The sequence below is a fragment of the Scleropages formosus genome, chromosome 15, assembly GCF_900964775.1.
Source record: "Scleropages formosus chromosome 15, fSclFor1.1, whole genome shotgun sequence".
Classification (NCBI taxonomy): Eukaryota; Metazoa; Chordata; class Actinopteri; order Osteoglossiformes; family Osteoglossidae; genus Scleropages; species Scleropages formosus.
In genome coordinates this window covers 13654858-13666705 of record NC_041820.1, presented here as the reverse complement: position 1 = coordinate 13666705, position 11848 = coordinate 13654858, and the positions used below count along the sequence as shown (strand labels likewise).

General features: G+C 41.4%; 1 protein-coding gene across 1 annotated transcript; it reads left to right on the top strand.

Moving 5' to 3' along the window:
* Positions 1 to 7319: 7319 nt before the first annotated feature.
* slc2a1c (solute carrier family 2 member 1c) lies at positions 7320 to 11152 on the top strand. The gene is made up of 10 exons (XM_029258598.1): positions 7320 to 7374; positions 7879 to 8039; positions 8196 to 8356; positions 8755 to 8995; positions 9110 to 9272; positions 9492 to 9676; positions 10008 to 10112; positions 10275 to 10376; positions 10572 to 10775; positions 10973 to 11152. Exons 1-10 carry the CDS (start codon positions 7320 to 7322, stop codon positions 11150 to 11152), a joined length of 1557 nt encoding a protein of 518 aa, XP_029114431.1.
* Positions 11153 to 11848: the final 696 nt, after the last annotated feature.

Here is an 11848-nt window from a genome sequence, read left to right as displayed (position 1 = left end):
GGTTCGTTATTTATTCTCTTGGCCTCTTTTGTGGTTTATTCTATTGAACATTTTGAGGGGCAGTTTGCTTTTCATTTTTGTAGAAATTTATATATATATAGATAGTGTTTCCTGTAGCTAAATGAAATGTCAGTTCTTAATTCTACTGAAATTTACACTCACTTCCCTTAAAACAGTAGCTCATATAAACACATTGCACTTTTTTGACATAGGCAATGTTTTTTTTCATTCTTTTCATTCACCTTTATGTAACAAATACCTGGTTGTTTAACTTGTTTTTTTTTTTTTGTATCTATTTAAAATGCTTTATATTTTTTTCCAAGCAATTATCAATAATCATGAGACTCATTATAGTGTATAATGTAGGTAATAGTTACAAAGAGTGGGAGATGCGGGGGGGGTCAACATCTGTGTGTGATGTCCTCTTCCTCTGAAAGGACCATCATCTGTTTGGCAGCCTGGCTGTTGGGGTCAAAGGTTTCCTTCTAGGAGGTCAAGGTCTTAATGTCAGAGGTCATGTGGGAGGCAAGCCTAGGCACTGTGATTAAGAATTCAGCTGGGGAATGGAAGCTAAGTCGCAGGTGTCTCTGTTTGTGCGTGCGTGCGTGCGTGCGTGCGTGCGTGCGTGCGAGAACAAATGATAGAAGGAGAAAGGGGGAAATACTGTCAGTTTAATATTCAGTTTTACATGCGATTGTGATGAAACATGCAACGCTTATATGGATACGTGAAGTATTGCTTCCTGATCACACACCCCTGAAAGGTTGCTTTAAATCATGTCCTTACTGACTTAGAACTTTTGTTTTACAGCACACAGCATTAGGTCATCACTAAGAACATTCTGCCAGCAATAAAACATTTGAAGAAAAGTTTTGCCTCTAGAATACTAATATCAGTAGTTAAATGGCTGGGGAAACAGCCAGGAATTCTTTTAATGTTTATGCTGACTGAAATGTGAGGTTGCATAAGAGTCTCCTTTTTTATGCAAGTATAAATCATGAGTAGTGATCCATAAACAATAAAAAAAAAAAAAAAAAAAAAACTGAAATAAAATGAATAAAAATTAGAAACAGACCCAGTTATTGTAGAATTGAATGTAAATTCCCCCCAGATCTTTACATTTTTTGACCCAGAGCTAGGATGTCAGATGATTGTTGGGTCTTACGACTCTACGGTCAGATTCAGAAGAATCTAACAAAGTGTGGGGATAGCCATTGCCACATTCTCCTCATTTTTATAGACGTCCCAGTCGAAGGGTTAGGCTGCTGCCGTGGATGTTGTTACAGACACAATACTGCAGCACCGGAGATGGAACACCATGAGCCAGTCACACTGCGATGCTGCCATCTTTTAAAACCAGCCAGCAATAACAGCACAAAGTCATTTTTGCAGTTTTTCTTCAGTCATGAGCGAATGTTACAGAAGTTAAGTCAACCTGTCAATTTGGGGCTTCTGCTGGCTGTGAAGGTTCTTTCCAGTGTTAACTGCTGCAAAATGTCTTTCAGAAACTCTTCACTCACACTAAAGTAAAGCATATCAAAAAAATTGCTGACACTTCTGCACCGTTGCCTTGTTCAGGAATGTACTGCCTTTCTGGACAACACATTTTATACCAAAAATACCAATTAATTACAGAAATTATTTCCCAGTTTTAAGCATTATGCATGCAAAATAGTTTATATGAACAAGTGATTCTGTTTTATGCAACGTGAAACCATTTTATATATAAAAACCTATAGTGCTTTGTTACCATGCATTTCATTTCATTTTTATTCTGCAAAAAAAAACACATTTTCTCACTGAGACAGTACACACTCGCAGTTTCTAGATGCATAGCACTTAAACACAGAGCTACGGGGCTGTTTTATTCCACTGTAAATCAAGCAAAATTTAATTCTTAAAACCTTTGCTTCCACATCTGTACTTTTAACTGATGTCTCTTTAAAAAATTATATCTACCTGTATATTAAACAATTATATTGCTAATCTTTGTGTTGATTTCATGAAACACAAAGTTTCTGATATGAAAGATTGGCTTTTTTCTCTTTTCTTGTTGCTTGCTATTTACCAGCATTTATTCATATAGGAGGTCTTAGAGAGTAATTTTTACAGTCTTACATCATTGTCATTAGTAGTTCTTTTTTCTGCTGCTGTAGTCTTAGCTGTAACAATCACACTACTGTTCTGCAAAACCACTTATTCCCCGCTGGTCCCCCACTGAACATTTTGGATACCAAACATTCAAAATGAAGATGAACGAGTCAACACTGGCTAGTAGAGACTGATGTTTTATTGGCAAGATGAGACTGAATCATAAGACATGTGTGGAAACTGTTATTCACAAATATTCACAAATTAGGATTGAAATATGATGACAAATGTGCTCTGTGCTTCGGCTGTTGAAGAAGCCCAATCATTCAAATAGTTGATGGTTCGGAGAGGAAAAATGTCATATGCAACGGCACTTTTGGAAAATGTGAAGAGCAGTGCAACATACCAGAGACCCAAGTGAGGACAAAAATACCCTACTGAAGGACATAGGGTCTGCAGACTCCTCTGATGCTGATGGGACCTGCTGCAAACTTTTTTAACTGAAATGAGAGAAAATTCTGGATCGCACCTAAAGCAAAGAGAATTTGACTGAAAATGCAGTTGGACTCTTGATCTGCCCTGTCAGTGATTTCTCCTGAGGACTACAGATTACTTTTCTGGTTTGCAGCTGCGGTCAACCTCTGTAATGTTGAAAACATATATGTGAGAAAACTGTTCTGAATGGTAAACCTGCAGTGAGCTGGAGGTAGAACAAAATGACCTGCAGCTTCACCCTGTGTGAACTACAGAAGAAGTATGCAGCACTTTCACTGGTGTGAGCATGGGTGGCATTTAACCCCTGCACTTGAAAATCTGGCCCTTCCAATCAGCAAGTTGAATTAATTGTATATTAATAAACTGAAGTGAGAAATTGTAGTATAGCTTCAAAAGTTTTTTTTAAAAAATATGATTAATGTAAATGAGATTTTTGGGTTACTAATTCATTCCAAAAAGAGGGGTGTGGGGGCGCAGTGGGTTTGGCCTGATTCTGCTCTCTGGCGGGTCTGGGGTTCGAGTCCTGCTTGGGGTGCCTTGCGACGCACTGGTGTACTGTCCTGGTTGTGTCCCCTCCCCCTCCAGCCTTGCGCCCTGTGTTGCCGGGTTGGGCTCCGGCTCCCCGCAACCCGCTCGGGACATGCAGTTTCAGACTGTGTGTGTGTGTGTGTGTGTGTGTGTGTGTGTAATTCATTCCATAAACTTGGTTCATGCAATTTTTTTCAGGTCCACCCACAGATTGAATCGTGGATATGGCCCACGCTTGCTGCTAGTGGTTTTAACCAAAAAATATACATGATGTACACTGTTACACTGCTTGCCTTGGCAGAGTTACTTAAACAATCTGGTAAAAACAATAGAGGACTGTTTCACCACAGCATCAGAGCTAGTGCCAACCACTGGATTGCCTCATTATGAATTCTAATAATGCCCCAAGACAATCCTTATATACAATAAAATCAGCACAAGACCATCCAAGAAATAACTTTTGATGATGAAAAAACTGTAACCAGCCAGAGACTGTTTGGAGCAACAGCAGACAGACCTCCTCACAGACAGGAGGACATATGTTCAAACTGGACATTCACGATCCTGGCAGAAATCGTTGGGCACCGGTGGCTTTTTGAAAACAAATTGTGAGTCATGGCCAGAACGGAGCTCAACATGATACGCCATCTTTGCCGTCGGCTTCAATCTTTAATTTGGACGAGTCCTCTGCCGTAGCATGTAAGTTTTGAATTCTTGAGAGAAACAGTGAAACCCAACAATGCGAGTTTTGTACCACAGGTTGGCAGGGGGTCTGCATTAAAGTGTTGAATATGCAACTAATTTCTTGGAATTAAGGCATAATTTTTTTCATTTCTACAGACGTTTCGGATGGTAATCCACGTGCTTGCTCAAGTATGACAAGTATGTGGGCTAACTACTGGAAACCACTTTGGGCTAGGCTGGGGGTGCAAAGGTTTTTTCATGCTTCGCAAATATCTGAATACGTGCAGTCCGTTCCTCATGTATTCTGTTCCATTCCAACCTCCCCTATGCAAGAATGTTCAGAAAATGCATAAAGTCCACAGATTTTTTAATTTTTTAAAAGTCGATTGGTGCCTCATGCAGGGGAAAAAAACCAAAGTAACCTGTTCCTAAATTGGTCGGTATTTTGAACACAAAACAGCCAAAAATATTAATATGAGCAGAATATGTGTAAGTAGAATCTTTCTGTAAAATTTGCAGTTAGTATATCTTGTTTCCATGAAACACTAATGCTGGATGGAAAGGAGTTGTGAAATAAGTGGATTTAAAGATCATATATCATTGTCAATTATTTCAGTGATGGACAGTTATACGATTTAATGATCTGCGAGTCTCTGTTTTAACAGCACTTTTTCAACCACATTAAAAAGCACTCTTAATACTTCTCATCTACTTAATTTCCATGAGGATAAACAAGGATGTCTGAGGATCGAAGCTGAAATTAAGTTAGTAGAGAATTAGACCACCGGTTTCTTTGAAACACAAGGATTTAAAGGGCACAGAGAGGATATTTAAATATGTTCAGCTGTGGTTATTTTTATTGCAGTGTTTTTTCGTTTTTTGCCCACAAATGTCACAAGGAATTTTTCTACACCCTGTCGTCAGATCCAAACCTTTTTTTCCTGGATGTGGCCCCAATGCAGTAGATGCCATGAGAACCTTCTCACCTTCTGTTTTGTTTTCATCTTCTGGGCACGGAGGGGGTGAGGGAGAGCACTGTTGGGACAGGGCTCCTGAGAACCCTGCTGAGTTTCCATGAACATGACCGAGACTGGAATCTGCCTATAAATGTGACTCAAAAGTGTAGCGTCTGTTGCTCTCTCCTCTTCTAGCCAAGACGCCCACACCTCAAGCTCCATTACTCATTTTTTTTTTCCCTTTTCTTTTTACATTTTTATCTGGGTCTGGATTGAATTACTCAATTCATTAACGTGCAGTCCTGCCTTTGCACGTCTCCACTCTCTGCCTTCAACTGCAGTTCATGCAGTTGGAGTGTGAAAACACAATCTGGCAAGTTGCTTGAAGACTCGAGAGAGGGGGGTAAAAAGAAAAAAAAATAATAAACAAACTCCCATCTATTAGTTTTTTAAGAGAAGCCACCACCACCGCCACAATCTGCTGGGAGCCTTTGAATTTCGTGTAAGAGGTGATTTTTATTGCTGTATAATTGGCCCCCTCACTCTGCTGGACGTATCAGGCCAGATGGTAGAAAACCACAGAGCAGTGATCTGCACAGCAGAGGCAGGGATACAGAGAGAGGGCAGGCGGACAGAGCAACAGCAAAACTTTCGAAGCAAGATGCCAGACTATGATTTGTGTAAGACTGGCAAAGTTCACTTCAGGGCATTATGGTGTTTAATGCATTTGTTTTTCATCATATGATCCATTTATCAGAATATTTAAGCATTTCATAATGTGAATATATGAGTATTTACTGAGCATTTTTCGTTGTTGAAATGAAGTAGTCCTCATGTTTCTACATATTATACATATTGTTCATAAAAAATAAAATGATAAGATGGATAAAATCATTGTTCATAAAATACATATAAAGGGATAAAATGATATTTTCTCTCCAAAAATGTGAATGGTATTTTTAGAAAAAGAATTTACCAGTTATTTACCATAAGCACTCCATACTTCACAGGATGCTCCAGCAAGTCCAAATGTATCTGTTCCTGTAATTTCTGTAAAGTAAGTCAATTAAAGCCTTCGGGCTGTGAATTATCACACGCGTATGCGAGGGAAGGTGCTCTGAGATTCCAGGACTAGATCCTATCCATTCGCTGCTGCTAGACATATAGATCATGCCTAATTTTGGCTGCACTCATTCAGACTAACCGTGCTATACCGAAGGACTTATCGTACCTTTTCTGTAAAAGCGGATTCTTATTAAAGAATGGTGGGATTGTATTAAGCATTCTGTAAATTTCCATGGGTCTAAATGCATAATCGGGGGATGCGGTGGCACAGCGGGTTTGGCCAAGGCCTGCTCTCTGGTGGGTCTGGGGTTTGAGTCCCACTTGGGGTGCCTTGTGACGGACTGGGTGTGTCCCTTCCCCCTCCAGTACCATGCCCTGTGTTGCCGGGTTAGGCTCCGGCTTGCCGCAACCCTGCTTGGACCAAGCGGCTTCAGACAATGTGTGTGTAAATGAATAATCTTCGTTAATTTTCATGTGACACACCGCTGTTATTTGTGATTTCCGATGTCAGTAGATTTGCTTCTTACTTTATGGTAATCTGCATAATAGAATCTACCAGAAGCAGCACATATCCCATCTTACAGTCCACCGTGTACCTTGCTCTGTTTTAAACTGAAATCATTAATGCCCCTTTATCCAAAAGGTTATTTGCAAAAAAAAAGGAAGGAACGAAGAGGCTATCCAAAGTCACGGGAGCTTCTGCTCACTCCTGTTGGCCACAGAAACTTTGGCTCATCGCTGCCATTCTTTCAGCCAGGCATCAAATTTGCCAGGATGGTGTAATGTCATCATACCTCTCATGGGGTGGGAACTGCGGTGAACTGGGGATCAGGGTTTGGGTTGGAAGGTGACGTGGTGATGGGGGGCATGAAGATGCCATTGAACAAAACCTGACAGTGCACACTCATGGATGAATACAGTGCAAGTGCTGCTTATGCCGAGAAGGACAAACATCACTGGGACGTACAAAATAGATTGAGAGACTCAACTACCAGGCAGGTCAGTGAATAGTTTTATAATCCTTTATTCTGCAAGTCTTTATGAAAACTTGCTGTTACATGTATTTCTGAATAATTTGTTGCTTGCTGTTGTTTTTAATTGGCCAGACCAGGAATGGCTGCAAGAACAGATTAATGATGTAATGTGCAGTCCCATTCCTGGACTGGATACCCTAATGGCAGGATTGGGACCAGTGTTAATGATTCTTTGTTCACATGGAATTTGGGTGATGGTAAAGTAAGGCTTAGTCAGGCATCTCCAGATCTACAATACAGTCAATGTATGTGTCAATGCATGTTTTACTAATTGTTTTTTTAAATGCCATTTTGTATCTCATTTTTTGAAAACGTAGGGTTCATACATATCAAAGATCCGCAAGCCCTTAGTATGTGCTTTTTAAATTTCCCCCCTAATTTTACATTAGGTAAATTTAGTATGATTCTGCATCAGACCAATCTTTATATTCAAATATGTATAAATGCAGGGTGTGTGATCACCCGCATGTACAGGCCAAGCAGCACTGCACAGGAGAGCTGTGATGACGGGAGGCAGACAGGTCTGCTCGAGCTCATATTCTGTTGCTGACTCAAACCCTTCCTCCTGCAGCAGCCCAGTAGCAGTTACAGTTGCGCTGCTTCTTGGGGGGACACGGGATGCTCTTTATCGGAACCTGTGGAGAACATTGTACACTGTGGTCTTGAGCCATGGCCTGGATTGAACAAGTCCGTGTGCACCATTACTTAGATGAGTTGCTCAAGAAACCTCAAAAAAAAAGTGCACTACTTGAAAAAGACAGTTATACTGTGTGTCACATTGCCACCGCTTTTGTGCTTTTATTTTATGTTGATGGAAATGTTATGAAAATATTTCAAAGGGTGCTTCAGTTAAGCTGCAAACAAAATTCTTTTTTAGGAGGTGAAATCTATCTTCTCTGAAAGCAATGGGTTCCAAGGAGGTTAGTGGACCATCTTAAAACTGCAGCATGGTAGGCAAGTGCAACATCAGACATATAGGAGGGATGTTTTGAACTTGATCTACTTGGGAGTCCTTGTGTTTGTAGAAGCAGCTGAAGGATTAAATGTCATGTGTTGTGATTTTTGGTCTTCCTTGTATGGGGTCCAGAGCCCCTTGACTGCCACCCTCCTGATGTCCATTTTGGCAGCAGTGTTGGGTTCCCTCCAGACTGGCTACCAAACTGGTAATGTCAATGCTCCGGCAAAGGTGAGGAAAAAGACTACGTTTCTGTATTCAACTAAGAGTGTGTGTGTGTGTGTGTGTGTGTGTGTGTATGTACACTTTGCAGAGTCATTCAGTATATTGGAAAAATATCTGACTGTAAAAACGATATGAAATTCATAATGTTTTCTTTTTTTCAAGATCATTGAGGAGTTTTTCAACATGACCTGGAGGTCTCGCCATAATGACTCCATGTCAGACCACAGCCTCACCTTTCTCTGGTCACTCACTGTCAGCATCAAGGACTTTGGGGCCCTGCTTGGCTCCTTAGGGGTCAAGATCTTGGCAGACACTTTTGGCAGGTGAACATCCTGTCTCCCTCACGCTTCCATGAGTGTTTGAGATATTGAAATTATAGTGTTTGAACTGACATACATTGAATTATAATCACGGATTTAGTGATAGCAGTGTGAACCCATGAGAATTTACATTTATTCATTTAGCAGATGCTTTTCTCCATAGTGACATACATCTCATAGAAAATACAATAAGTGCATTAAATTAGGAGGAAGAGACACTTAAATGCAGACCCCTCTAGTCACTCTAATTACTTGTCTTTGGTCAGATATTATGAATAACAAAATTCTAAGGTCTCGATACTGAAAGGTGATGTCTCGTGAACCGTGAGTAGAAAGGTACATCAGATCGCCTCTAATCCTTTTTTCTCCCGTACCCCACATTCCTGACTGGCTGACCTCAGACGGAACTCCATCCTGATAGTGAACGCATTGTCTGTGCTGGGTGCCTGCCTCATGTTCCTCTCCAAAGCCAGCGTATCCTTCGAGATTCTCATCATAGGCCGTTTGGTGTTTGGTCTGTTCTGTGGCCTGGTCATGAGCCTCAACCCCCTCTACATCCAGGAAGTGTCGCCCACGGAATTGCGAGGTGCTTTTGCAACACTCAACCAGGTTTCGTTTGCCTCTGGCATTTTCCTTGGAATGGTGAGTCTGCCCTTTGTGTCTCAGTCTGCTAAGAAAAACATACATCACTGGAGGCTGTTCTTCTCAGTCGTTCTGAATAACCTTCTGAAGAGTTGCATGACTGGGATGTTGCAGGTGGCAGGCCTAGACATGGTGCTGGGCACACAAAAGTACTGGGCCCTGATGTTCTCGCTGTCGCTCATCCCTGCCTTGCTGCAGTATGCAGCCCTGCCCTTCTGTCCAGAGAGTCCCCGCTACCTTCTGATCAACTGTGGCAAGGAGAACCAGGCAGAGGTTGGTGAGTACAGACTGTTCCTCGGCAAGCGCTGGGTGTCGGAAGAGGAAGGATCTTTCATCCCATAAAGAAAACATTTTGTGTCCAAAAGCAGTTTTAAGCTTTAATGCACAACCAATCTTATGCTGTTTTACTTTTGAATTGTGTCAGATAGCAAAAGGAAAGTGAAAAAGTGAACGTCGGCAGATGTCCGCGTGTAATTTTTTTAACTTCTGTTTCAAGCTCTTCGCAGGCTGAGAAGAATTTCAGACAAGGTCCTTAATGAACTTAAAGAAATTAAAGAGGAAGCCTCGCACTCCCAGTCCAGGGTTACACTCCGGGAGTTTCTGAAGAAGCGAAGCTATAGGCAGCCTATAATCATTGTACTAATCATTAACATGGGCAGTCAACTTTCTGGATTCAATGCAGTAAGTCTTCCAATGTCCAAACCAAAGCCGTCTGTAATATATAAAGCATGAAAGTACAAACTGCGGGTAGCAACACTCCATTTATCCTACTATTATAAACAATCTATAAATCTAAGACTCTATTAATCAGCATCCATGTGCCAAGCAGTTTCAACTGTTGGATGAGTTGGAGAAAATGATCTGTTATTTAGATGTAGTATTTTTTAACACGGAGTAGTTTTGTTGTCAGAAATGTTAAGCATTTGTGTCAGGATTTGGCTTCAGGTTCTGGGGGCAAGAGAGAACCGTACTTTTAAACTTTCCTGATGCTTTTTTGTTTCTTTTTTTCCAGATTATAAATTACTCCACCAAAATGTTTTCCAAGTCAGGCTTTGAGGAAGCAAAGTATCTTACTCTAGGGGTGGGGGCTGTTAATGTGACATTCACTCTCGTTGCGGTGAGTTTTGCCCGAAAACTTATATGCGTTGGCAGCATTTCTATAGTGTTTGACAGTTCTTTGACTAAGGCAGTGAAAAAGATGTGAAACTTGCTGGAATTGTTTTGACTTGCGCCATTGCCCAAAACAGAAAGGAAATTGATCGTGTATTATTTTCTCAAGTTCTTTTTAGTGGAAAGAGCAGGTCGCAGGAAGCTGCTGCTCTCTGGTTTCCTGTCTTTAGCAGCCTGCAACCTGCTGATGACCGTAACTGATTCCTTTTTGGTGAGAACAAAGAGAGACTTGGAGTCATGCTCTTCTCGATCTACACCACTACTTCCCAGCATCTACATAGAAACCTCTCGTTGTTTGTGTCAAGGTTCTTTTGATGCTGATGTCTTTAGCAACTTCTTACAATAGGTGATGTACAGTAAATTAGTTTTAAGGAAAAATCTAACATCTCATCCTTTGCTCTTTCAGCATATTGTTCCAGACCTCCGCAGTCTCCAGGTTCTTGTGGTGTTCTTCCTAATCTCAGCGTACGAGGTGGGCCCAGGTCCAATCTCATGGTTCATTGGTGCTGAGCTGTTTGACCAGCCTGCTCGGCCAATCGCCATGGCGTTCACTAGCATGCTCAACTGGGGTGGCAAGTTCCTTCTGGCTCTACTCTTCCCGCCGCTGCTGGTACGGACCTCTTCAGAACCTCTTCTCTACATCTCCAGAATCTCTCCTGTACTCTAGACCCTTTTCACATTTGTACACTGTATGCACACTCTCTCTGCCCCTTTCCCTTCTTTACCTCTTCTGTACCCTGTCTGTGCTCATCACTCTGCTGCTTGCTTACATGGTTAATATACATGTTTCCGTGTCTCTCTGTACAGAAAGTGTGCGGCGCCTATGTCTACCTCGTCTTTGTTGCGGTGGCTTTGCTGGCCTTCAGCTACACACTTTTACGCCTCCCCGAGACCAAGGGGCGGACTTTCGATGACATTGCTGCTGAGTTTCGAGGAGCTGAGGGAATTCCCTTGTACAACAAGTCAGACTTTAACACATTTACCTGAGTTGTCCACACTGACATTGTTCCGCCACAGGTGAACGCAACCAAGGAGTCCTCCAAAGAAGAACATGCGTCTGTTAGGATTCAGCCAGGAAGTCATTGTTTTCAATCTGCTATATCTAGAGCTACAGTGTTTGCATTTGTTTATGAATTTATTTCACAACACCTAGATTATTATCAAGTAGGTCTCAGTAGTCGGATTATGAAATAACTCATAATGGCTTCCAAACAAGATTGATGAGTATGGAAGATGGTAGTATCAAAATCCTCATTGTCATGCTTTTTGGGTTTAAGCTTTGGGGTTTAATATTTGTTTCTCTAGTGACCAATAGGCTCTGTCCTAAATTCACAAAGCAGATTCTAGTGCCTTATGAAATATACATCAGTCTCATCTCAAGAAACATCTCAGAAAATTTTAAAAGTTCTGAATCAGGCAGAAAGTTATTATTGGCACTGCACTGCACTGCACTGCACCACACTGTGTTAGTACCTTATAAAGTACCACAATATAAATATGACTATGTGCATGATGTACTGTACTGATACGGTTGCCGAGAATGGGCAGCAGAGCTCCAGAAATGAGTACCTCTGCGACAAGTCAGCTCAAAGAGGTGTTTTCTCACACTGACACTGGAGGGCGGCATGCACCATAGCTCCAAACCTCATGAAAACTAGGTAAAGCAATGGATGGTATTCACAC